The sequence below is a fragment of the Danio rerio genome, chromosome 2 (assembly GCF_049306965.1).
Source record: "Danio rerio strain Tuebingen ecotype United States chromosome 2, GRCz12tu, whole genome shotgun sequence".
NCBI lineage: Eukaryota > Metazoa > Chordata > Actinopteri > Cypriniformes > Danionidae > Danio > Danio rerio.
The window spans coordinates 10,268,668-10,296,457 of record NC_133177.1 but is presented as its reverse complement, the minus strand read 5'-3'; the positions used below and the strand labels follow the sequence as shown (position 1 = coordinate 10,296,457).

General features: G+C 38.1%; 1 protein-coding gene and 1 long non-coding RNA gene across 7 annotated transcripts; one reads left to right on the top strand and one right to left on the bottom strand.

Annotated features, from left to right (window-relative positions):
• The first annotated feature begins 18 nt into the window (after positions 1-18).
• On the top strand, positions 19-3,163 carry LOC141377748 (uncharacterized). The gene is made up of 2 exons (XR_012390585.1): positions 19-818; positions 999-3,163. It is a non-coding gene; the product is annotated as an uncharacterized lncRNA (long non-coding RNA).
• acbd5b (acyl-CoA binding domain containing 5b) lies at positions 3,063-27,483 on the bottom strand. 6 transcript variants are annotated; one of them, XM_005171138.5, is made up of 13 exons: positions 27,422-27,463; positions 27,123-27,224; positions 26,908-27,028; positions 20,546-20,618; positions 20,335-20,467; positions 20,137-20,241; positions 19,878-20,012; positions 19,591-19,670; positions 14,054-14,243; positions 10,351-10,514; positions 5,090-5,137; positions 4,881-4,993; positions 3,063-4,737 (listed from the first exon to the last, which is right to left on the bottom strand). In XM_005171138.5, exons 2-13 carry the CDS (start codon positions 27,208-27,210, stop codon positions 4,710-4,712), a joined length of 1,278 nt encoding a protein of 425 aa, XP_005171195.1. In that variant the 5' UTR covers positions 27,211-27,224; positions 27,422-27,463; the 3' UTR covers positions 3,063-4,709. The 6 variants fall into 6 exon arrangements, with proteins under 6 accessions (XP_005171195.1, XP_073765781.1, XP_073765792.1 ...); XM_073909680.1 differs by having other exon boundaries at positions 19,591-19,649; XM_073909691.1 differs by having other exon boundaries at positions 26,957-27,028.
• Between the last annotated feature and the right edge of the window lie 307 nt (positions 27,484-27,790).

The following is a 27,790-nucleotide window of genomic DNA, read 5'->3' as shown; positions in this document are numbered from 1 at the left end:
CGTACTTAATTTAATAGTCATGAGGCAACAACAGAGACGGCGATTGGCCAATATTTACATACTACAACAAGTGTCGAATGGACTTCAAATCAGCGACGCCCACTGTGCGAACGTAGCTTGACTTCAAAAACCATATAATTATTTGCGAAAAATAATTGCTTTGTACGATTCAAGCTTCTTTCTAAAAAATAATAGTTCATTACCTAGTGTATATCTTGATTAATTGGTGCGTATAAGGCTTTAATAATGTTCTAATATAGATCGGTCGTTGAACACAACCAGATTGTTATTGTCCCGTCTTTATATGAATCCGTGTAGAAACAGTACACTATCTCAATAGGCCCGCATTGATACAGACGAATTCAGGACAAATCTTATTTTTTATTTTTACAGTTTGTTATAGAAGTTGTCTGCCAGTCTATTATCAGTCAAAAATACAACTGTTAATTCCAATTCTTTATTGATTTTTCAAAATAATTACACTACAAAACAGTAACGCATTTATACATATTGTATGACTGTGGCTTATAAAAATATACTAATATCTTCTTTTATATAGCGCTCAACATATGCAGTATATACTTTAGAAGACATATCAGAAATAGTCCTATTTGGAAAAGCTGTAACAGATTAATACACCTACACATTAACTTCTTTTTATGTAGCTATCTATTTATTTTGTTAAAGCCATTTTTTTAAGATTTATTTTCGGGGTTCAGTCTTTATTACAATAGGACAGTGCATAGTCATGAAGCAAAATAAGATTTATTCTTCCTCTGGTATGTAAATTAGAAACAAATGTAAAAATGTGTGCAATTGTAACGGAGGCCAGCTAGTGTGTGCAGGTAAACCTTACTCATCTGACCTCTAAAGGTGCTCTAGCAACCCACACTAAAGGCCATGGTGTTTAGCCTCCTTGTTAGTGCAACCGACTCCCATGCGGAAGGTCGCCAGATCGATACCAGCTCAGAGCGGGTTGGGTGGTGTAGGACCGGCAGGTTTACACAATGTTGTAGAAAAAGATCTTTAAAAGGCTACAAACTACCTGCATTGAAACAAGTCACATAAACAAAAACCCCAACAGAATATGTGTTATAATAATAAACACTAGAGTTTAAAAGCACATAAGCAGTCAAATATTCTTACAATCTAATATAATTGTTTAAATTTGAACATGTTTTCAATTTTAATTTATTCCTGTAATTCAACGCTAAATTTTCAGCATAATTACTGCATTCTTCAATGTCAAACATTCCTTCAGAAATAATTTTCTTAATGCATCCTCACTGAATAAAAAAGTATTTTCTCTCCAAACCTTTAAAGCATAGTGTTTTCCTATTCTGTATTCTTATTCTTTTGTATAAACCGGATTACTCCAGAAAGAAGAAAGTCTCTTTGAAAGTTCTAAAAAGCCATCTAAAATAACAAGAAACAGGGTCCATATACTTTTTTAAAATCAAATTTAAGCACTTTTCAAGCACTTTCCAAATGCTTGCATGCAAGTGTGGCAAATTAAATATTTTCATACATATACACACTACACCAAATAAGATGCGATTTGTTCATGTATTTTGTAGTGAAGTATTCTAAGGAAACATTTTTATGGCATGTTTTCCCCATGCCAGACACTGATTTATTTGATTTTACACCTTTAAGCTAGATTTAGGCGGTTTTATTTTATGCGAAAGCAAAATCACTGTGTTTTATTTCATTTAAAGGGGACCTATTATGTGTGGCAGCAGTGTGTGAATACAATCAGCCTCTAATGGAAAAAAAATAATATATATTTTTTATAATCACACTTGCAAAAACACATTCTGGACATTCTCCCTTTTTAACGTCATCAGAAGGGTAAAAACCCCACCTGTTAGTGACGATATCTTGCTCATTAGTAAATTAGTATTTGTGCGTCCACATTGAAGACGGTGCGAGCGTCAAAGCTTCCTTCCTAATCTCCACTTTCCTTCCTAATCTGCAATTGCCTCCCTGGCTCCACCGCTAACTGTACTCAAAAAACTTGCCTACAGCACTTATTCATTGTTGCTCTTATAGTTGTGTAAATTGCTTCTGCGTACTCATTTGTAAGTCTCTTTGGATAAAAGCGTCTGCTAAATGACTAAATGTGAATGTAAATGTAAGTTCGCTCTGGATGCCCTGATGACAACGTTGTCTGCCTTCCCTGCTCCACCGGCGAGAGTGTCAAAATTCGCAACATTGATCTCGTATTTAAAGAGGTCGTTGCAGCAAATCAGTTACAATCCTGCATAAAACATGCCTTTTAGCGTGCAAAAAGTTGCACACTTTTTATCAAATTCATTTAACTGTAGAAGATTAAGTTGTTGCGTGTGGTGTGGCTTTGCTCCACTTATCCAGTACGTGTCCATATGTCTGAGATATTCTGAAGCAGCAATACTGTTTTGTACTGTCGTTATAGTAAGCATGAGATTCACACTTTTTTTTCCTTTTTTTTCTTTCTTTTTTTTTAAACAAAAAATACATATATAATGCTAATGCACATCAGTAACTCGCCAGTAACTTTTTTATGTATGTCACTGTAGGAAAACATTGTAAATAATTGGATATTTGGCAACCGCAATAATTAAGCCAACCCAGGCTCATTCTGAAAACGTAGTCCCGCGGACGTTTCTGGAGACCGCAAATCATGTAGCTGGAGGTACGTATGGGTGCATTTCATTTTTCAAGCGAACGCTACAGGCCGTATGACGCCATTACTTTCCGCGTTGACCGCTTACCTCCATGTGTAGGGCTTTTTCCGCTGCAACTAGTTTGTCTAGTTAGCTCGTCGTGTACGTCGGCAGACATGAGACGCAGAGAGGAGCTGACGGCGAAGACAGGGTTCAAGTCTGGGGAAGATCAGTTACAGAAATCAGGTAAGATGAAAACAGAATCCAAAAATTGAAGTAAGCAAGTTCATAACAGGGTGAGATTGTGGTAAGATCCGAAGACGTGGTAAAAATTAGACGAGGGCTTTTCTTTTTCTGGTCAATCTGTAAAATTGGTTGCGTTTGGGGAAGGAGGAGGGAGAGTCAGCCGATTGGCCGGTCGCCAAGTCAATCATTCAGCCAGTCAGATAGACGGTCGTTCGACAGCGGCCTCTGGTGGGTTTACGCGAGAACAGCGCGGGGGCGAACTGTACTCGCGAGAGACATTTGAGATACGAAAAAGCGCACACAGCCGCCTCTCGTGGATTCGCGAAAACAAAAAATGCAGAAAGAGCCAGGGTTGCATCAAACCCTTAGGTAACTGTGGTCAGAACCAACGTTCACAGTACTGTGTTCTCTGGACTCCTCTCAAGCGGTGGATGTCTACATTTCGACTTGTTGCCACCGAACCACCTCATAGCTCATTACCATAAAGTTAACTTGATTTCAACTCTCCTCGATGCCCACACAGGTTTATTATTTCTGCTGGCTCCCATTGAATATGAATGTCTTCCGGCTACTTTGACGATCTCGCCGCTTTCAGTTTGAACGCACAGTAATCAATCCTGAGTGAGAAGCGGTCGTCCGCCATTCAAGTTTTTGCACCTGCCAAATGTCAACTAAGAGGATTATAAATGTGGAGATTTAGGATGTCTTTTAACATTCTCAGATTTTCACAGAGATAACTTTAGTCCTGGTTGTAAATTTCTGCCACTATGCTGACACACAGGCATTTGTAGACCCGCCATCTTTTCAAAAGAGCGCTGTGAGCACAATCTAATTTGAATTTAAAGCAGCAGTTAACAAGACAGCACAAGTTGGATCAAAGCCAGTGCTTAATTTGTGAATTGCGAGGTACAGGAACAAATCGGGGTAACGAGTTCAGCATGTTACTTGAGGATGTAGCGGTGTTGCGCACAAAAGTTGAGGGGGCGGGGTGGGGGGGATAGCGGGGGGTTGGATGGCAGAGGGGTGTCACTGACGTAAGTAAAGATCCGGGAGGGGGGTTGGTTGTGACATATGAAAGTAAAGAGGGTTGGGGAGTCGCGGAAGAAAGTGAAAGTGAACAGCAGACAGGGGAGGAGGGGGACCTGTAAAATGAGGTGCCGGATCAGACATGTTCTGGCACAAATTAAGCCCTGGTCAAAGCGTAAAAGGGGCAGATTCAAAGAGTTATAAACACATTATTTGTGGGAAATTCTGAGCTCAAACTTCACATACACACTCTGGGGACATCAGAGACTTTTTACATCTTTTAAAAAGACGTAGGGCAACGCAGTGGCGCAGTCGGTTGTGCTTTTGCCACACAGCAACAAGGTCGCAAGTTTAAGCCTCGGCTAGGTCAGTTGCCGTTTTTGTGTGGAGTTTGCATGTTCTCCCTATGTTTGCGTGGGTTTCCTCCAATGCTCCGGTTTCCCCCACAGTCCAAAGACATGCGGCACAGGTGAATTGGGTAGGCTGTCCGTTGTGTATGAGCGTGAATGGATGTTTCCAAAAGATGGGTTGCAGCTGGAAGGGCATCTGCTGCGTAAAACATATGCTGGACAAGTTGGTGGTTCATTCCGCTGTGGCAACCCCAGATTAATAAAGGGACTAAGATAAAAATAAATGAATGAATAAAAAGGGGTATAATAGGTCTCCTTTAAATAGTTAATTATTATTACCTATGTAGTAACAACGTATCATGAAAGCAACACAATTACATTTTTATCTAAAATATATGAACGTTTCAATCTTTGAATAAACTAGATTACAATACAAGCATTTTCAAGGATTTCCAGAGCCCAGAAGAACCCTGCAGAGAGATGCAAACATGTCATGTCATTCAACATTATCTGTTCTCTTTGAACACAGAAAATGATTCAGATTAAAAATATAAATATGAGTACTTTCATTGACATCTAAATTGTAGTTTACACTACACAAAGCAACACTTACCTCCTCCTCCTCCTCTGTAAGTAAAACTGCACCAGCCAATGAACAGCAAATGGCCAGAGAACTGTTAGCACTGCAGTGAAGGGGGATGAGTTTAAAGGCCACCATGACAGCCTCTAAACAACAGGATAAATAAAGAAACCATTATTTGATTCTGTTTATATAAAGCTATTTTTTTAGACCATGGAAATTCATGTACTTCATCACCAGACCTTTTTTGGTTTGTCGGAGTGCCAGGTTTTGGAAGGAGAGATTTCAGCCTGAAACAAAACAAGCATTTAAATCACACAATTCATCCACACAACTGTTTAAGATTAATCATGATTTGTTTTGACATAATATATGGGTGTATTATTATTATTTATTATGTATATGTGATACATACACATATACAGACGCAAAACTTTACAATTTTGTTACGTAGATATTTAAGTTTATATATAATTTGTATCATACACATATGTTATATATCTAAATATTAATACAAATGTTCTCAAATATTTGCATGCATGTGTGTATTTAAATATACATAATAAATGAAAAGTTCAGATGCATTAACCTCTAAGTGACATCTGAATCTTTCTCCTAACAACAGCATTGTCTTAGGCTACTATGTATAAGTTAAGTAATTTCAGTTTTATTTCAATTAATATGTTATTTTCATTGCCTTTAATGTGAAATTAGTGAACATAAATATAAGAGCCTTGGAAAAAATGCTCATTTTAGAAGAAAATTCAGATGGCACGTAGAGGTTTTTGAATCTAAACTCTTTAAATATTGTTACGATTACTTGTAGTGGGTGTGGTGTGTTTTTTCTCTCTCTCACTCTCTCATTCTCAATTATTCGCAGGTGCAGCGGATTACGGCGGATCGTGATTGGCGGCGGCTGTATTTAAAACACCAAAGAACATGGATTCATCGGCTTCCTGCTCTCTCTCGATTCCCCGCTCGTTATTCTTTGTGGAGATGTTGCTATTTTGAACGATGAGGAATGAGTGATTGTTGCTGAGCTGATGTCTCTTGTTGGGATTTTGTCAGATGCCGATGTGAAGTTTAAACCGGAGAAACACAGTTTTCTGTCTCCCTGTCTGGCTTGGAGCATGATGTGGAGGTTTGGTGCCTTCTGTTTATTATTTTCGTTTTCTCCTTTGTTGTTAGTATTGAGGTAAGTTTAATGTATTTTATTTTCTTAATTTTTTGGGGGAAGTTTTCTTTATTTTAGTTAGTTTGGTTTATTGTAATTTATTATTGTAGCTTAACCCCTGCCAATGTTATTTTGCTCCTTATTTTTTGTAAATAAATTATATTTTCTTGTTAGCAAGAGTCATTTTGATAATTTAATCCTGATTAATTGTAAAAAATACAAAAATCTTAATAAAGCACTAGTCTATTTTGAGTGCTTTTACTACATTATTTTGTACATTGGATTCCACTTTAATGAAAATATATTAAACAAACTCGATTAATGTAACCACTTAGCAGAAAACGGCATGTTTTACTATGGCTTTTAGACCTAGGGCACCGCCATTTTGGAATACCGCTGTGTCTGAGATCATGGGGTTGGTTCAGTTCCCTCGGCTGAACAGATGTAAAGGAAGTAAAGGACTGAACACGAAGACTCCAAAGACTAATCTAACCCAATGCATGAAGTTGTGGATGTGGAGCTGGAGCAAATACAAGCAGATGTGTGTCTAATATGAAAGTATATATATTCATTCTCTTTTTCTTTTTTCCCTTTTAATTATCGATCATTTGATGCGCTTTGGTCCACTCTCTGTATTACTCTTGCCTGACTGCCTGTATGGGTTTCAACCATTGTAGTATAAGACTATACAAGGAGACTGGACAGCCTAATTCAACCCAGAGCATAAAGCTTTGGACGTGCATCGCAGAGCTGGTGCAAATACAACAAATACAAGCATTTAAATATCTTAAGTTGTGTATTTTTCTTTTGATAATACCTTTCGTTTGATGTGCTTTGGTCCTCTCTCTCATGCTGATCCAGCGCTGCCTGACGAGGGGATTTACACTCAGACTAATGCTACGATTAAAATGATACATGACTTCACGCTACTTCACACCTGTGTGGATTATGTCAAGACATATACCCTCTTCAAGTCAATCAACTTGATCTTTTAACATGTGTAAAAGATAAAAACCTGCAATGTGAAAGATTTATACTTCTTTATACTTTATACTTCTGCGTCAAGCGCACGCATATGCTCTGGTGCAGCCTTCACACTGACGTTACGCACACCTTTCGCAAAATATCACTAACGAATCCAAGCTCTGTGATTGGTCAGCTTGGTATCGCTGACGAGCATGGGCGGAGGTGAGAGCCGCGCAAGCCCGATGGAGCAAGCGTTTACATGTGTGGAGTCCTGTGAAGGAGCTTTAGATGGACAGTTTTGTTTTGTGTTTACCTTATGATTAAAGTTGTTACACGTCTGCCAACTCCCACCTCTGAATGAGCGAGTTTGAGCCACTTACATTAAGGTAGCGTACAGGAAAATCAAAACCCCAGCGAAGTAACTCTACACAGAGGAACATAAACACCTACTGCCAACTAGCGTTTCGGAAGTGTTATTGCAGAGCAACACAAATAACATACAGAAGTATAAATGCACGGCTACGCGCATAGCATAGGTTAGAAGTATAGAAGTATAAACCAGGCTTAATACAGCGTGGACCAAAGCCAATCAAATGTTCGGTAATTAAAAGTGAAAAAAGAAAAATAGAAGATATAATATATATATATATATATATATATATATATATATATATATATATATATATATATATATATATATATATATATATATATATATTAAGGGTGGAGCCGAACCCGAATACGGTATTCGGAAAGGCACGAATAGCGTGTTTTTACGAATACTTATTTCGAACAAATACTTGAAAAATTATTTGTATTCGGGAGCAAGAAAAACATTATATCAAAAAGCTGCGTTTCCTCCTGAGACCACAGTGCATGCCCGCGTGAGTGAGTGAGTGAGAGAGAGAGAGAGAGAGAGAGAGAGAGAGAGAGAGAGAGAGAGAGAGAGAGACACAGAGACACGCTCAGTCAGTAGTCGGAGGGCGGGGCGGAGGTAAAATGTGTCAGGCACAAGCTTCTCCACAGATACAGACAGAGAAGGCTTGGCTGAGCGAAAAAAATACTTCACTGCATCACTATTTTTGTTAAATAGATTTTTGTACCTTAATTGGGTTCCAGATGCAGTTTATAAACTTAGGAGTTTGATCAGGATTTTCCATTACGCTGCATTTTTGAAGTTTGCAATCGGGTGCTCTCTGTTTACGCAACGTTAGCTCTGTTAGCGCAGTAATTTAGACAATAGACTGTTGACAGAGTAACGTTAACGTTCTTTTATAAAGGTTAAAACGATGCTTTTGCAGTTGTGTCGAATAGTATGCACTTATGGGAGTTATATGGTACGTCTACATTACTGTCTTTTGCAGACAGCAAGATATATGCTATAGGCTAGTTAACCTTAGCATATCTTCCACTCACTTTTTATTAACTTGAAACTCCTCAAATACATTTGGGCACCCGAATAGAAAAAGAGTAAGACTGCTTCTGAGCCATTTCTTGGTCCTCCACCAGTCAAAAAAAAAAAAAAAAAAACTTCAGGTTCTGTGTGGAAGCATTTTACAGTCAGTGGAGCTGCAGATAAAACAAACTGATACAGTATAATGTTTACAAAAGTGAAATCAGCAGAGGCAGAGATATTAAACATCTGTCAACATCTTCTATGCATAATCATTCATTCATTTCTTTTCGGCTAAGTCCCTTCATCAATCTGGGGTTGCCACAGTGGAATGAACCACCAATTTATCCAGCATATGATTTACGCAGTGGCTGCCCTTCCAGCTGCTACCCAGCACTGGGAAACATCCATACACTATCTTTCACACACATACAATAGGGACAATTTAGCTTACCCAATTTACCTGTATTGCATGTGTTTGGACTGTGGGGGAAACCGGAGCACCCGGAGGAAACCCACGCCAACATTGGGAGAACCCAGTCAGGGCTCGAACCAGCAACCTTCTTGCTGTGAGGCGACAGTGCTACTCACTGTGCCACCGCGCAACCTTCTATGTAATGTATTATCACATGCACTAAAAGCATCCTCTCCTGATACTGTCTGTGAACCCCCCACAAGCATCAATCCCCTCAATCAGCACAGCTATGCTCTGCTAAATCCTCCACAAGCACCAAACCATCAACACAGCCACATTCTGCCCCAGCAAGTCAGTTTCAAACATAAAAAGAAAAAAAAAACAAAAAACTTTGTGTCTGTTTTGTGGCTGGCAGATGACAATAGCAGGGCTGTATCTTTTAGTATTATATAGAATACTTTTGTTCTGCCAGATCTCCCAGGCAGGTTTTTATTTAGATTTATTTAGTTAATTTTAGTTTTTGGAATTCTGTGCATTGGAAAGAAGTTCTTTCAGAAGAAGAACAGTTTTTTGAAGTATTATTTGTTTTTATTCTGTCTATTCAGTGTCCTTCAACAAGAACGGTGGTGGTGGGGTTCATAATATTCACAATGGTATTTTATTAGTTGTTGGTTTAACCATGGATGAGATAATGGCTTCTATGTTATTTTCTTTTCAATGACATTTCTTGTCACATGTTCAAAAACAACAGCCAATATTGCATGTCTATAATTTATATAATGGGTATAATTAAACAATACTTTCACTATAACGTAAATTAGAAGTGTAATAGAAAAAATATATATTTTTGCGCCATTTTGAATTTTACTCGAATACAAATACAAATACTTTTCCCCCCTCAACAAATACAAATACAAATACAAATACCGGCTGCTCCGCACATCCCTAATATATATATATATATATATTAGACACACATCTGATGCTTGTATTTGCACCAGCTCCACATCCACAACTTCACAAATTGGGTTAAATTAGTCTTTGGAGTCTCCGGGCACTATTTTGATGATCCTTGCGCAAAGTCCAAAGCGTAGGACGCAAAAGCATTAAGGGGCGTGACTAATTACCCTACCATAGGTTTTTTGTTATTTCCAGCCCTGTTGGCTGTTATCTGGGCTCTGTGTCCAGTTTTTTGTTCCTAATTAATAAAGCTTTTTTTTGCTGATCTGCGTCTGGGTTCTGTCCACACACCCGACTAATTTTACTGGCTTATTGCCTGCCTATTGGTGATAATAACTTTGTTTTTTGTAGTTGTGTAGTATGATTTCATTCAACATCCCTAAACTGACCCAAATCCTAAACCCAACTTCCACCTTACTATTAATAAGCAGCTAATTAGCTTTATTGAGCTACTACATTTAGTTAATGGTCTGTTAATAACATAAACGATGACATCAAATAAAGTGTTACCATAATTTGAATTTTATCATTATTCATCTAAGAATCCTTAATCATGACGATGTATGATGAAAAGGAATTTGGGTGCTGGTCATACTTGTGACGCTGTAAGCTGTTCCAGTGTGGTCAGTCTGCGAAGAACATCCTGCATGTTGTCCTCCAGCTCCGACAATATGGTGGTGATCTGTGTGTTGATGGCCTGTTTGTCCATTCTGTCTGCCGTCTCCCCGCGCTGACCACCATCTCCTTGGCAACCGCGCTCTGAAAAGTTATCATGTTTGTTTAGTAGGTGAGTTCCTATTGACAGAAGGCTTGAGATTCGGTGAAACATTAATCAATCAATTCATTTATCCTTAAAAGGATTCCCAGACTCCGATCAAACCTTAAACTTTAGATTAAACGGTGTGAAAACAATGTGAGCAAGCAAAATAAACATTGTATATTTTGATTGCACGCATATTTTAAGCTGAATACTAGTATCCTGCAAAATAACTAATAAAATGTTGCGTTTATCATCTGGTCAAAGATAAAAGAAATGTTTTTAGAAATCACCATAAGCCTTAAATTTAAGCCCCAATTCTTACTATTGTGCTTATAATCTACTTTTTAGTAAGATATTGGCTTTTAATTTGTGCTTTTAACATAAATATTCTGCATGATATTATTCTACATCTTTAATCCAAATACCTAAACCTGCCTAAAGACTATTAATACAATCCAGGCTCGTTCTGAAAATGTCAACATAGGCTCAGTCTGAAAACATAGTCCTATATACGATTCTGTAAGACGCAAATTATTTAGCCAGAGGTATGTATGGCTGAATTTCATTTTTTAGCAGTATGACGCCATTCCTTTTTGTGCTTACCAGCTGACCACTTACCTCCGTATGGAGCAAGGTAAGCAGGTAAGACAAAAACATCCAAAACATAAAATAATCAAGTAAATAACAGGATGTGGTAAAATCTGAAAATGTGGTAAAAATCATACGAGGGCTTTATTCTTTCTGGATTGCTTTTAAAAAATTTTGGTTGAGTTTAGGGAAGTGGGTGGGTCAATCAATAAAATTGGTTGGATTTAGGAAATGAGTAGGGTGAGTCAGTCGATTGGTCGGTCGTTCAGTCAGTCAAACAGTCAGTCAGTCAACAGCAGCCTCTGTTGGGTTTATGCAAAAGCAGCAGCCGCAAATGTCTCTCGCGATAGAAATTTGAGATCTCAAAAAGCATACACGGTGGCCTCTCGTGGATTCGCGAAAACAAAAACTGGCACAAAAATGTAGCTCCTGGGACATATTTCGCGGTCTCCAGAACTGTATATAGAGGTACGATTACGTCCCAAGAGGTACATTTTTTGCTGCTTTTGTTTTCGCGAATCCACCAGAGGCCGCTGTGTATGCTGTTTCAGATCTCAAATTTCTCGTGAGTGCCATTCGCAGCTGCTGCTCTAGCGTAAATTCACCAGAGGCCGCTGTCGACTGATGTATGAGTAATCCAACCAATTGTGTTTTCGAAAGCAGTAATTGCCACCCACTTTCCTAAACCCTTCCGACAGTTTTCAAAAGCAATCAAAAAAAAAAAGCCCTCGCCTGATTTTTACCACTTTTTCAGGTTTTACCACATTCTCACCCTGTTATTTACTTGTTTATTTAATTTTTTGCCATGTTTTTCTATCCTACATATAGGGCTACATTTTCAGAATGAGCCTATGTTGATTAATAAATAGCAAATTAGTAGTTTATTGAGGCTAAAGTATCAATTAATGGTTTAATAATAGCGATAATTATACCATAAAGTAAATATGGCAGCTTAAAGACGACTCTCATTGTGGGGAATTTATTCATTCATTTTCTTGTCGGCTTAGTCCCGTTATTAAGCCGGGGTCACCGCAGTGGAATGAACCGCCAACTTATCCAGCAAGTTTTTACGCAGCTGATGCCCTTCCAGCCGCAACCCATCTCTGGGAAACATCTACACACACATTCATACACTACGGACAATTTAGCCTACCCAATTCACCTGCACCGCATGTCTTTGGACTGTGGGGGAAACCAGAGCACCCGGAGGAAACCCACGCGAAGGCAGGGAGAACATGCAAACTCCACACAGAAACGCATACTGAGCCGAGGTTCGAACCAGCGACCTTCTTGCTGTGAGGTGACAGCACTACCTACTGCTCCACTGCCTCGTCCAGTGTGAGGAATAAAGTTGCTTAAATTGCTCACGTGTGATTTTTTGTCACAGGTTTTAAAAGAGTGTAAAAATCTTGATGGTTCTGTTAGTCTCGTCTATCCAAATCTGATCTTTATTTTGTATTTTTTTTATTGGATTCAGATTAGGTGATTGGGTGGGCCATTCTACAGCTTGATTTTCTTTTTCTGAAAAAATTAAGGGTTTCCTTGGCTGTGTTTTGGATCCTTGTCTTGCTGAAATGTCCACCCTGGTTTCATCTTAATCATCATGATAATGTTGATGTTGGACTGAAACAGCGGATATTATTTTACAAACACAGGCTCATTCTGAAAATGTAGTCCCGCGGACGTTTCTGGAGGCTGTGAATAATTTCACCAAAGGTACTTATGGCTGCATTTAATTTTTTTAAGCAAACGCCGTTTCTTTTTGCGCTTTCCAGCTCACCGCTTACCTCCATGTGGAGGGTTTTCCCACCACAACCAGTTTGTCTAGTTAGCTCGTCTTGTGACTTGTAGCGCAGAAAGGAGTTGACAATGACGACGATGACTTGAGTCGACGATGAGTTTGAGTCCGGGGAGGAGCGATTCCAGAAATCAGGTAAGACAAAAACAGAATCCAAGTATGAAATGAACAACTGAATAACAGTGTGAGAATATGGTAAAATCTGAAAACGTGGTAAAAATAATTTTTCTGGATGGCTTTTGTAAATCGTCGGTTGGGTTTAGGGAAGAAAGCGGGCGGGTGGGCTGGCGGGTCAATGGTTGGGTTTAGGGAATGAGAAGGGTGGCTCAGTCGATTGGCCGGTCGACAGGTTTGCCATTTAGTCAGTCAGACAGACGGTTGTTGGACAGCGGCCTCTGGTGCGTTCACGCGAGAACAGCGCGGGCGCAAACGACACTCGCCAGAGAAATTTGCGATGCAAAAAAGCACACACACCGGCATCTTGCGAATTCGCGAAAACAAAAACTGCATAATTACGTACCTCCCTGGATGTATTTCGTGGTCTCCAGAAATGTCCATGGGACTATGTTTTCAGAATGAGCCTGTGTTGTAATTACACAGACGAAGGGCAGAGGGTTGCTGAAGAACTACTGAGAGATTTCAGCAGCTGTTTTTACTCCCTTTCTTCATGTGTTCAATAGTTTTTTCCTTTGTCAATTACTTTTATTACACATAACTTAATTTGTAAACTAATTAGTTTTGTTTTCTTTTCATATATGGATTCTTTGGTTGTTACCAACATCTGGTGAACATTTCAAATCAACAGCACATTTAGAAATATGTTTTCTGAGAAAAATGGTGACGTGTTGAATACTTATTTCTCCCACTGTATTTGAGGTTTTACTGGGATAAATATTTAAGTTGTGTCTTTTTATATTATGAATCTTACTAGCCCTTTAATGATAATATAAATATAGTATCTTTTTCAATGAGATATTAACAGTCTCTTGCCTTATTAGGAAGATATTTCTGAGAAGAAGTACTGTATGATACTAAATTGCTCACGTTTGTAAGTGTATACAAATGCTGGTGGAAAATTGGCTAGTCGATCACATTATTGCTAGCTGACGTCATGGTACTCAAGAATTATTCAGACAGTGACTCAAGCCCAACCTCTTCCACTGCATGCTGAGATTCTGTCATTTCGGACTGTTCCAAGAGTCGGCGGGTGGGGGACGGGGGATATAAGTCCCTGCGGTTTTCCATCCTGACTCCCACACTGAGGCTCTCTGTTTCCCCCGTGTTGCATGTTGGCTCCAACCACACTCCCATCTGCCAAACGCACGCTGCGAACTCCTGAACCCTAGGGAGAGCATCACATACTCCCATTTATACTGCTCTGACATGACATGGCAAACAAATACTTTTTTCCTCTCTTTATCCGTGGGAAGTGTCACCAGCCTATCCTTGTGCTGACTATCAATGCACTATGGTTAAAGTCACGTAATCCAAAACTTACAAGGCGTAATTTGTTTATTGCCAAGAATCGCAAAGCATTTCCAAAGTCTCTGGTGATGAAGTGCTCTATTAGCATGATGGATACTGTGAGATCAGCTCAGCTCATAAATCACATTAATGATTGCTGTTTCGAGGGCTTGTATGAACTCGACTGAACTAAAGTTGTTGAAGCTGAAATATAGAAGTTTAGCCTCTTTGTCTCCATCTCTGTTTGAGACTCGCAGTTGCAGTGTTTTGTTGGATGACTATCATTACGTGTCTTCCACAGCCACAGCCCTATCAACAGCCACAGCCATATCACCCTGCAGCCCAAGACCGGTTACTCACTGAAGCTAAGCAGGGCTGAGCCTGGTCAGTACCTGGATGGGAGACCACTAGGGAACACTAGCTTGCTGTTGGAAGTGGTGTTAGTGAGGCCAGCAGGGGGCGCTCAACCTGTGGTCTGCGTGAGTCCTAATGCCCCAGTAAAAGTGAAGGGGACACTATACTGTCAGTGGGCGCAGTCTTTCGGATGAGACGTTAAACCGAGGTCCTGACTCTCTGTGGTCATTAAAAATCCCATGGCACTTCTCGTGAAAGAGCAGGGGTGTAACCCCGGTGTCCTGGCCAAAGTCCCTCTATCGGCCCTTACGATCATGGCCTCCCAATCATCCCCTTCCACCAAATTGGCTCGATCACTGTCTCTCCACTCCACCAATAGCTGGTGTGTGGTGAGCGCACTGGCGCTGTTGTCCTGTGGCTGCCGTCGCATCATCCAAGTGGATGCTGCACACGGGTGGTGGTGTGGAGAAACCCCCCCTCATAATTGTGAAGCGCTTTGGGTGTATGGCCATACACAATAAATGCGCTATATAAATACACATTACATTACATTACATTACATTCTGTGCTGGAGCAGATCAACAGTGGGTGTGTTTGAATCTAAAATAAAAATGGTGTTTTGATGTTATTTCAAACTATTTATTTAAAATGAGCTATCCAACACAATTATTGACTTTTTTGGACTTTTTAAATCCACTTAAATTTGTAAACACTATTAAGCTAACTTAACTTCTTCATTTTGTCCCTCGCCGTTACTGATGTGGAAATTGTACTTGCAAATCACAAATTCTACGTCTCAGAATTTCACATATATCTGGAATTTAATTATCGTAAAATATATGAACACTTTTTTAAGACGTTACTTCGCTTATGGCACGACACAAGGCTCTTAAAGGGAATGGGAGATGAGACTCTGATTGGTTTATTCTCAAAACACACCTATAACTCATTAAGAAAATAAACTCAACCCTTTTAGACCATGCGCCACGGCGCGAAGCGTATTTTCCCGTCCTTAAATTAGCAAATATGGATTCTGACACGCCCTGAATGCGTTTACGCCCTGCGCTTTCCGTTTTGCGCATGGACCGTCAAAATAGAGCCCTTTATATTACACTAAAAACGATGAACGATGAATACTCATGAATCGTGTAAAATGTGATTTAAAAGGGTAACTACTAGTATATAATAGCGACAACAGAAGAAAGACTCCTAATAGCTTGGTTTAAAACAGGGGTCTCAAACTCAATTTACCTGGGGGCCGCAGGAGGCAAAGTCTGGGTGAGGCTGGGCCGCATAAGGGATTTCACAAAAAAAAGTCCTCAAATGTCATTATTAACAGTTTTAATTATTTCTTCTGAACATGAAGTGTCCTGAACATTAATAGAACATTGAGTGAAGATTATGAACAGTTCTTCTGAACATGGCATCTTTTGCCTACTTCTTGCTGCCAGAGACTTGACAGCGCTTCTCACAAATCTGAACCACATTTGGCTTTAGAGCGGAAGCAGTTGAGACCCTCAGTATGGCTTGAAGATGATCATCATTAAGTCTAGACCTGTACTTTGACTTATTGAAGTCCTAGGGAAAAAAGTGGGGGAACTCACTCAAAACTTCCATTCCCTCACCTAAAAAAAGCCGTATATATGTATAAATAAAACACCCCTACCCCACTCCAGTCACATCAGTCTGTACCAGTCTGTATCTACCTATAATATATATAAGATGCAGGGCAGGCACGTGCACACATAGGGCTCAACCTGTGCAGAGCACATGCCCTTTTTAGCAGGCACGTGCACACATAGGGCTCAACCTGTGCAGAGCACATGCCCTTTTTAGTCTTGCATAGAAAGTGCCCTTCCAAAATGATCAAAAGTGCCCCCGCGACGCGACACACCCTCGGTCCCGCCCTTCAGTAGGCGCGCGATAACACCGCTCTTGAGTACGCGCGCGACAACACAGCTGATCAGAACGCGCGCGACAACACGGCGGGCGGGGAATGCCAGTGACCGCTGTGTACGGATAGAATCAGCGGAGCGGGGAGCGCTCTCTCTCCCCGCTCCGCTGATTCTGTCAGTGTACAGCGGTCGGCGCGGGCCACAAAATATTGCACTGAGGGCTGCAAATGGCCCGCGGGCCGCGAGTTTGAGACCCCTGGTTTAAAACAAGCATGCACGAATGTGACAATCAAAAATAATGGCTGATTGATGTTTAAAGGTACTTTTTAAATGTAAAGTAATTAGCCATTTAAGAAAGTCAGTTAAAAAGCTGTCTTTCCATGTATGCACAGGCCCTATTAAGTTAACTTAAATAAAAGTTACCTAAATTGTTTTAACTATCTTGATGGACTCTTTTTTTCAATATTAAAATGATTAAATAAGCTAAATACTGTATACATACAGCCAAGCCCAGAGTCTGCTGCGGTGCACAATTAGGTAAATATAAATCATTAAATAGGATAAGACTATTAGCATCTCCCTTTAAATTAGTTTTTGTTGTTTTTTTCTTTTAAATGGATAGTTTTCTCAAAAAATTTAAATTGTCATCATCATCATCATCATCATCATCATCATCAAAAAAAAAAAAAAAAAAAATATATATATATATATATATATATATATATATATATATATATATATATAGCTAATGAATCAAATAGACATTGTCTTTCGTCGTTTCTTTGCCTACATTCATTTAAAATTTGGGTCGGGTGTAATAGTACACCTCTTTTTTTTTTAGGACTACACCACTGCGTTACTTATACATTGCGCAACCAATGTGATTAAATCTAATGATTTCTAAGCTCGTAACACATAAAAATGTGCAAATTACTATTGTTATACTTTACCCTTTGTAAATATTCATGTTATCAACATCAGCACTGTGTGACTAAGCCTAGCCTGCATTGATTGTGTTCAAATGAAGTCTAGTAGATGTCTAATAGACATCTAAACGTAGAAGTCTTGACTAAGCATGCATGTCTTGGCTAAAAAAAGGCTAAATTTGTGCTGTCATTGATAATATAAAAGACGTCTAACAACAGTACAAAAATAACCAAGTCATCAAATAGACAGGAATGAATGATAAATGATTATGCATGTGTCTAATCTGTCGATTTGATGATTAGGCTTGTTTTGGATTTTTGTTCCTCTGTTAGATTTTCCCAAATTTCCCTTTTTTTAGCCAAGACATCTATTTGCATAATAATCCAACTCTTTCTACTTTAAACACAGAAGTTGCGCAATACCTCCCTTTAAAACAAATTACGTCTTTATTCTGCAAAAAAAAAAAAAAAAAAAAAAAGACTTTATCAATGCCACAAAACATTTCTATATTTCAAATAACTACTTCTCCTTTGTAAATTTTTTGAAAAGCTGTTAAGCAGCATAAGTGTTGCTTAAGCTTATAATAATAAGAAATGTTTCTCAGGCACCAAATCTACATATTATGGCTGAGACACACCAAACCGATGGCAAACATCTAGTGTTGATGAAAACCAACTGTTAGGAGGTTTGCATCGGCTGTATCTGGACTAAAAATCTGTGAGTGAACACACCAAACAGACAACAGCACACTGAAACAAAAGCACACGTTTGTAAGAGGATGTATCTTTCAACAACCACAGGAGACAGTAATATGCTTTCTCATTCCACTAAGAGAAACTGGAGCATGAGACACGCACCGACACAGCAAAAAGCAAAGCAGCGTTTATAATCAGCACTTGTCAATCACCACAGAGGGATTCTCTTGTGCAAATATGTCTAATAATCTAATAATCTATATCATTTGCAAATATTTGAGAAATGCAGCAAAATTGGAGCCGATTTCTTTGTGCTCCCTCTTGACTTGAAGGGCTCTATTTTGACGGTCCATGCGCAGAGCGAAAAACGCTTTCAGGGCGTGTCAGGACTCGTTTTTAAATAATGCATTTGCTATTTAAACAGCGTAGCGCAACGTCTCAAAACCACTCTTGCGCCAAACTGCAACTACCAAAAGACTATTGCGCAGCGCCTTGCGCCACACTGGTCGTAGATATCTCCAATCTGATTTAGTACTAGTACAATTGCAATTGTAGATATCTCTAATTGTTATTCTGACTAGTCGAATTATAATTATGACTAGTCAAAATATAATTAGAGATATCTCTAAATATATTTATGGAGTCAGAACAAAGATTTAAATGCTAAAAAGGCTTGCCATAGAGAGCGCTTCTGAACAGCGCAGCAGTGATGACGTAAGCGTGCCGAGGCCCGATATGGTGTGAGCGCGGGCCGTCGGGGGAGACGGGAGGGGGGACAAGCGTGCTTTGGCCCGGTTCGAGGCAACTGTACCTAGTGTGAGTACGGCCAGAGTGCGCTTAGCTTAGCACTGTTTTTGCACTCAAATGTGACAGGATACAGGCTAATCTCCAGTGCTGTGTGGATATCTGTTACACGGCTGTGGTTATGAAGTAAAGCTGAAGTAAATCGCTGTAATTAATTACACACGTGCTCTGTTTTAAAACATTTTAAACATGTGAAACTCACTCTTGATCACATTTGGTCTTGTTTACATATACATGTGACTACCGGGACATGGTAATGCGCGCAGTTGTCAATCAATTCGGTGGGCAGGGGGACCGGTCCAAAAAAAAACGCTCCAATTGGTCCACCGTTTTTATGTTGTTAAAATGAAGAAAAAAGGACTGGGTGTGTTTATATCACCCCAATATGATGGTCCACACACTATATAAACACATATGTTTGTCCAAATAGCTTGAAAAGTAGATTTTTCACCATAGGTGCCCTTTAAATTTTTACTTCTATTAATTGATTTTGAGAAGCAAAATAGTCTTTGACCCATGAAAGAATAGAAAAAATGAACAGAAACTGTACCTTCTCTGGTGTTGCTGGTTTATCCATTGAGTCACTGTCCATCTCATCATCTGAGCCATCTGCATGACATTTGGTAACAGCTACATGATCAAAAATCGATTTACAAACACACAAATTACAACAGATTTGTTGTTTACTTGAACTGCAATTAAAACGTCATTACGCAAGAGCAAAATGTTTTCAATCAAAACTTAAGACCACAATGGTTTTGTATTTACAACTAAGACTAGCAACACAGTATAATTAAGGCATGGCTACAAAAGTGAAATAAAAAACATAAGATATACCATAAACCAGTTCCTCCTCATCGTCCACAGTGTTCAGAGAGCTGTGAGTGCCATCGGTCAAGGAGGAGATGCTGTTCTCCTCACTTCTATTAAACACCAGCAAACTACCTTTCTCTCCAGTAGTGGAGCTCAAATCTGCAGAATAGAACAAAAGACAAGCTTAAAAACAATAGCATAAACAATTTAAAGACATCATAACAATTACATACAGTCTGTCATCCTGACTTCACAATATAAAGGAAAAAAGCTTTTGTTGTACCTTTCTGTTTTTCCACCAACTCCATGTAATCATCTAGATTTCCCTCCTTACTTTCACTTTCCACTTCTTCATCTCTCTCAGCATCTTTATCAGCATTAGTGCTTCCTGTTTCGAGATTATAATCGAATGTTGAATATAAAAGGGCTCAAATTAGGCAGAAACATTTGGCTTAGAAATATATTCTTTTAATAACAGTACCTGTGAATAACGGTGCTGCTTTACTGACACCTTCATCATCATCATCATCATCATCTTCCACAATCTCATAAAATGGGTCAAGAGCATCCAATAATTCTGCCATCCTATCCGTGACCGGGAGGGTTTCTATTATCTGCGATGAAACATTTGGTTGCTTATGATTTCATATGGATTGCTTAAATTTGAGAGCTTTATCACAAACTCTACAAACCAGTTGTATTTCTTGAACATATTCCGTCATGGCTTGATCCTTTGACATGTTTCCCAAGTCTTTCCATGCCTCCCTGCAAAGAATAGGTGTCTGGGTTGATATCCATGTCTGGATTTTTGCTTTATGCATCAAGGCAGTGCTTGATTATGATTTATTATGTTTCAGATTGTGCCTTTTGTCTGTTGTGAAATTCAAAAGCTGTTAAAAGATTAGTTCACCCAAAAAAAAAAATGAAAATCCTGTTATTAATTAAACGCACACAGAAAAGCAGTTTAACTCCAGACACTGTCTCATTCAGTTTAAAATTATACACCGGCTTCATTATACCAAGACAAAATTACATACATTTTTTTCCTGATACCTCCCTCTTCTGTGATAAATGCAAGATGGACTTACCCACTTCCTTACATATTTATGCTCTGTGTTCTAAATTGATCCCATTTTGGGCTGAAATATTTGAAACTCTATCTAAAATTTTACATTGTGAATTAGTTTTCGACCCACTTTTGATCATATTCGTAATTTCAGACTAAACTAGATCACTCCAGGAGTCTCAAAAACAATTGTTGTCTTACAGCTTTATTGTGGCAAAGAACCTGGTGCTAAGGTTTTGGAAATCAACAGAATCCCCAGCATTTAGATCTTGGCTGGAAGAATTAACTAAATTAGCACATTTGGAAAGGATCAGATTTCTTATGGCAAAGAAGTAGAAAATATTTTGACATGATTTGGTCTCCTCTCCTCTATCTTAAAAGCGTAGGTTAAAAACCCAGATGGTGATGGTCACACCAACAGTACTGCTTTAGTTAAGCTTTACAGTTTTTCTAGTTTGCTTTGACCTGGTTAAAGAAACTAGGTTCCTCTTCATTTTCATTATCACTATCCCAGCAGAGCAGAGGACCGGTCTTGCAAATGTGTAAACCCTTTCTCATTGGGTTGACACATTTTCCCTAACATTTTTCCAAACAGTTAACACAGATGTCATTCAAGCAGTCCAAACTCCATTGTTTTAGTTTTGGTAACCAAACAGAATCCATCTATTCCTAACTATTAAAAACTACCAACATCAGTATGAAATCACTGAAGCACCGGTTTGACACTCCTTCACACAAATCTTCAATTAGCCATCATTCTGCAAACCTTATAAAAACGATGGAAGGTCTGTGTTGTTCTGTGCCAGCATTGATGGAGGAGGTCAATATGGCTATGTCCTATACTCCCAATAGATTTGACTGTATATTAGTTTACATGTGTTTTCTCTAATATTTACAGTATTTTATTACTTTTGTCTGTTTTTTTTATATACAGTATTTCAGTTTCCAGCCACAGTTTGAAAAATGTCATGAATTCAATATATATTCAATCAAAGCACATCTTATTCTTGATCCAATTCTTTGCAAAAAGGCAAATTTGACAGCCCAAACAGAGACAACAAATGCCATTGGCTATAAGCTACAATGGCAAGCAATGGTGGTGCATTTTGAGTTCTGTATTTTGTATTTTGTTGTCCATTGTGTAATGATTAATTGAAAGAGCTCATATACTTGTTTGCAAGTTGTGTAGTTTGAAGGTAAAACTAGCTTTTGTTGCATATGTTAAATGTTTTGACACGATATGTGCCTTTTGCAAGCAAAATGTGTCATTTTGACCATGAGTGCCGCTGTTTAGGCCTGTGTGTTAACTGTTTTGAAAATGTGGAGTTTCAGTTGACAACTGCATCCAAGCAATCGAGAAAAACTGTAATCCCAGGGGTGGGGTGGGTTTTAGGGGTTAGATGTTTTGTGTCTTTTTTTTTCGAAAAGTGTATTCTGGGTTTATGCGAATTACTTAATAATTATATTATATTATTTTTGTTGTTGTTGTTTTTTTTTATGTGTGTGATATTTACAGTTTTTCTCAGTCGCTTTGGTGCATTTCTCACAACAGTTAATGCATTTCTCAAAACAATTAGTGCAAACTGCAAAACCTAGCTGATAACCTGCAAAAGCGTGTCACATGCTCAAAAATGGACAGTTCATTCCTCAAAAGCAAGTATTCATGTCAATCAAAGTGTCAGTATCATCCAAATGAAAAGTCCTGACACTATTGTTTATGAACAAGATAGTCAAATGGCTTTGTCGTGTTTTTTCATTTTCACAGTGTTACTCTGTACATTTTTTCAATGCAAAAAAGTCAGATGTTGGTGACACTTCCTGAAAAAGCTCAAGACAGCACTATATACTATTTGCACAGCCATTTGAAAACTACATTAAAGTTGGACATCACTGCATTTAGTGAGGTATCTGAGTACAAGACACTGAATATGCATGTTTCACATTTTTAGTCTGCATTTGCTCTTTACAATCCTAATTTATTCACAGCATTGTGCAAAAGAATAAACACACCCTTATTTACAACAAACATAAACTCCCTTTGGGTTGAACTGCACAACTGTAAACAATATTGCAGTACATATCGGAACTGAACCTGCAACATACACAGGTCTGTAAATCATTCCTCAAATTGTTCAATTTTAGAGCCATTTTCAGGACAATAAAGTTAGAAAATTTTATTTTATAAAGTTTGCTTGACTGTGATCAAGTGATCAAGCTCAACATTTTTGTATGTAATGACTGAAGTAATGAAATGAGGACTGTTAGTTTTATATGGAATGACTATTCAGCATTTAGAAGTTTAGTTCATTTTGACTGACATGACATAAGCGAATGATAATTTTATAAACAGCAGAGAGTTGTATGAAAGCAATTGATGCATGTCTGAAAGCATTTGCAATTTGTTGAAAGGAATGAGAAACTGCAACTAGGATGTGCACAAATGACTAATTGTTTTGAGAAATGCATGACCTGTTGTGCAAATGTAAATAGTGTTGTGAGAAATGCACCAAAGCGACTGAGAAAAACTGTAATTTGTTTATTTCTTTTTTGTAAAAAAAAAAAAGCTGAGATGTTGTAATATTTGCTGTAATGCTGTGCAATGCAATGCAATGCAATGCAATGAATATCTCAATAAAACTTTTAAAACAAAAACAGAAAGAAAATTTAGGTGGGCAAAGTCATAAATGGTCATTAGATGTTTTCTTGGAGATTCAGATGACAACAATTGAATCACTGAAGTCACATGGAAAGTTTTGACAATGGTTTTGGTTCCTTTTCTGTACTTTAGATGTCTTCCATTCCTGTCTACGAAAGACGACAGAGCTCTCAGATTTAATCTCAAATACATTCATTTGTGTTCTGAAAATGAATTTCTCAGGGGATTGGAATATGAGGGTGTGTAATTAATAACAGAACCTTCTTTTTTGGGGGGCGAATTAATCATTAAACTGAGCAGACTATCCAACTGAAGCAAATTTATATTGTAAAACAGTAATTGTCCCTACCCACTATACTATGATGAAAAACATTGTTATCATGATCATCTTTCAAATATGATCGAATCCCAAATTTCTTAAACATTTAGCAACATCTAATGGCAAGATCTATACAATTCACAAAACTGTATTGTCAGACTTGAATCTGAATTTTTTCCTGCATGACATCATGATAAATACTCCTTACAAAAACACAGACACTAATGTACAAAAAAAAAAAAAAAAAATCATTTTACCTTATTCAACTCTAAGACAGCCTGATGTACAATTGACTGTTTTAATATCACTTTATCAAAATTTAGGACTCTAAATTGACGGTTAGACTTTAATGGTGTAAATTTATGATTCAACACATGACTAGGGAAATTTTGAACCTTTCCAGCCTTGTGAGGTTCTTATAATATGAAAAGTCATATATTTTTTCAAGAGGCTTTCCTACTATCTTTAAACAGATTTTTATCTGTTTCATCAACTTTGTTTTTAAACTCACATACTTACTTACTTCCAGGGCATTTTATATTGAAGTTGATATTAAGCCACATTATGTTGGTGTTTTATAACATCAAATTTTTACAAGGTGGGTCGTAATCTCAATGCTCATAACCACCCAACCTGGAGGCCAAGGACATACACATACTCACTACGGACACTTTAACCAATTCACCTATTCACCAATTTAAACCAATTCACCTATAGCGCTACCCACTGCACCACCATGCCAGCCCAGACAGACTTACAGTTGAAGTCAGAATTATTAGCCCCCCTGAATTATTAGCGCCCCTGTTTATTTTTTTTCACCAATTTCTGTTAAATGGAGGGAAGATTGTTTCAGCACATTTCTAAGCATAATAGTTTTAAAAACCTATTTCTAATAACTGATTTATTTTATCTTTGCCATGATGACAGTAAATAATATTTTACTTGATATTTTTCAAGACACTTCTATACAGCTTAAAGTGACATTTAAAGGCTTAATTGGTTAATAAGGTGAACTAGGCAGTTTAGGGTAATTGGGCAAGTTATTGTATAACGATGGTTTGTTCTGTAGACTATTGAAAAAAAAAAATTAGCTTAAAGGGGCTAATAATTTTGTCCCAAAAATGTTTTTAAAAAAATTAACAACTGCTTTTATTCTAGCCGAAATAAAACAAATAAGACTTTCCCCAGAAGAAAAAATATTATCAGACATACTGTGAACATTTCCTTGCTCTGTTAAAAATAATTTGGGAAATATTTAAAAAAAAATCTAATCAAATCAAAAGGGGGCTAATAATTCTGACTTCAACTGTATATACCATACAGAATAAAAATACTGCAGAACACTCAAAAGTACAGCCATAAAACATGTTCAAGAATCTTTTTCATTGATCCAAAAGATCTAAGGTTACCTAAAAATCTGTCTGTTGTGTTCTATTTGGGATCATTTCAATTGTGAACCCCTGCTCTAAATAAATACATTTGATTTACTCTGGTCTGCTAATGCCTAATGAAGCTACAATTCAAACACAGCTTTTTGTATGTGACCCTGAAACTTATAACATTACATAAACACAGACCACAAAAAATAAGGGTCTATTTTTGGAAATTAAAATTTAATAAGTGAGGATGAGGTGGCGGAGTAGGTAGTGCTGTCGTCTCACAGCAAGAAGGTCGCTGGTTTGAGCCTCGGCTGGCCCAGTTGGCATTTCTGTGTGGAGTTTGCATGTTCATGTTCATGTGGGTTTCCCCTACAAGCCCAAAGACATGTGGTATGAATGAATTGGGTAAGCTAAAATTGTTCGTAGTGTATGTGTGTGAATGAGAGTGTGTGGGTGTTTCCCAGCGATGGGTTGCAGCTGGAAGGGCATCCGCTTTGTAAAACATATGCTGGATAAGTTGGTGGTTCGTTCCGCTGTGGCGACCCCACATTAATAAAGGGACTAAGCCGGAAAGAAAATTAATTAAAGATTTAATTAGCTTTCAATTGATTCATGGTTTGTCAGGATAGGACAATGTTTGCTTGAGATTCTACTATTTAAAAATCTGGAGCCAGCAGGATCAAATAAAATCTAAATACTGAGAAAATCCCCTTAAAAGTTGTCCTTATCAAGTTCTTAGCAATGCATGTTACTATTAAAAAATCTTTTTTATATATATTTACAGTAGGGAATTTACAGGATTTCTTCATGAAACTTGATCTATACTTAATATATTAATGATGTTTGGTATAAAATGAAAATCTATAATTTGTGCATACAAATACAAAAATAGGTTTGTGGTTCAGAGTCACATATATTATCTAACCCAAGACTGTCTGTAATGCATATTGCTTAGCAGCTCATATATCATTCATTCATTTTCTTTTCGATTTAGTCCCTTTATTAATCCGGGGTCACCACAGCGTAATGAACCGCCAACTTATCCAGCATCTGTTTTATGCAGCGGATGCCCTTCCAGCCGCAACCCATCATTGGGAAACCCATACACACTCATTCACACACATACATACACTACGGACAATTAAGTCTACCCAATTCACCTGTGCCGCATGTCTTTGGACTGTGGGGGAAACCGGAGCACCTGGAGGAAACCCACGCAAATGCAGGGAGAACATGCAAACTCCACACAGAAACGCCAACTGACCCAGCCGAGGCTCGAACCAGCGAACTTCTTGCTGTGAGGCGACAGCACTACCTACTGCGCCACTGTGTTGCCCAGCTCATATATTTATTATTAATTTAAACATATATTTTCAGCTCAAAATCTACACATTTTTTTCTCTTCGCATCAAAAACAATAATGCTGTAAAATATATGTTGAAATAAGCATCCCCATATTCATCACATGTATTCAAAAATTATGTACTTTAGTTTGAGAATATTAGCGCTGCCCTATTTCGAACACTTTAAAATTTCTCACCGCAACACTGCTTAATGATGTTCTTTAGAAAATATAACTGAACTGATTCAACTTAACATGTCAAATTCTTCTATGTGGGCTAATACGTATGTACCATTTAGCTTTTCCAATAGGATCCCAAGAGTTTGGTTTTAGGGTGTTACAGGGTCCTTCTGTAGCCTGTTTGTAGTAACTGTAGAACAAAACCAGCATATCATCGGACAGGTCATAAGAGCCTACGGGGAAACAAAAAAAAAGGAAGGATTAAAAGGAAACCGTTTCAGTTCAATACATGGCATTGATAATGAATAGGTGATACTGAGGTATTACCATCTTCAGGTAAACTTCTAATCACTTTTACGGCTGCTTCAAACCTCTTCTGAGCAGATTTGGAATCTTCCATTCCCCTTAATATCATGGACAGGTCTGCATCTTGATTGACAGGTGTCAGATATGTCAATTTATTACAACAATTAACAAACATACGCAGATGGAAAAGCATACAATGTTAATAAGAAAATAATTTAGTGGCAAATACATTAAGAATTCATCTAGCATATAGTCACTGAACAACACAACTGAATAAAAAAGAGGCAATTTAGCACATAAAATACTAATAAAGAACTCACCTCCTGTGTTTCATCGATCTGAAGATACTTCAAAGCGCCCTAGGTATTAACAGACGCAGTTGGGGTGATGTAGTTTCCAAAGAGCATGGATCCTACAGCGGTAAAGGGAATGTGGTGCAGTTATAGCCTACATGTCCCACAATGCCTTTGGGGCATATTTAAAGGCTTTCGCTCACGCTGAGATTGGTGTGGAGTCGTTCAACAGCGATTTTAACATGGGTTTCTACAATTTCTGAATATCTATCACATTTTCCAGAGTATATTAATGTATCTATTTTAAAGCATTATACACGTTGTCTTATTGTTTATTAGCCTACTTTAAACAGCCACCGAGCGTTCGTGCTGTTAAATAATAGGCTATTACATTAA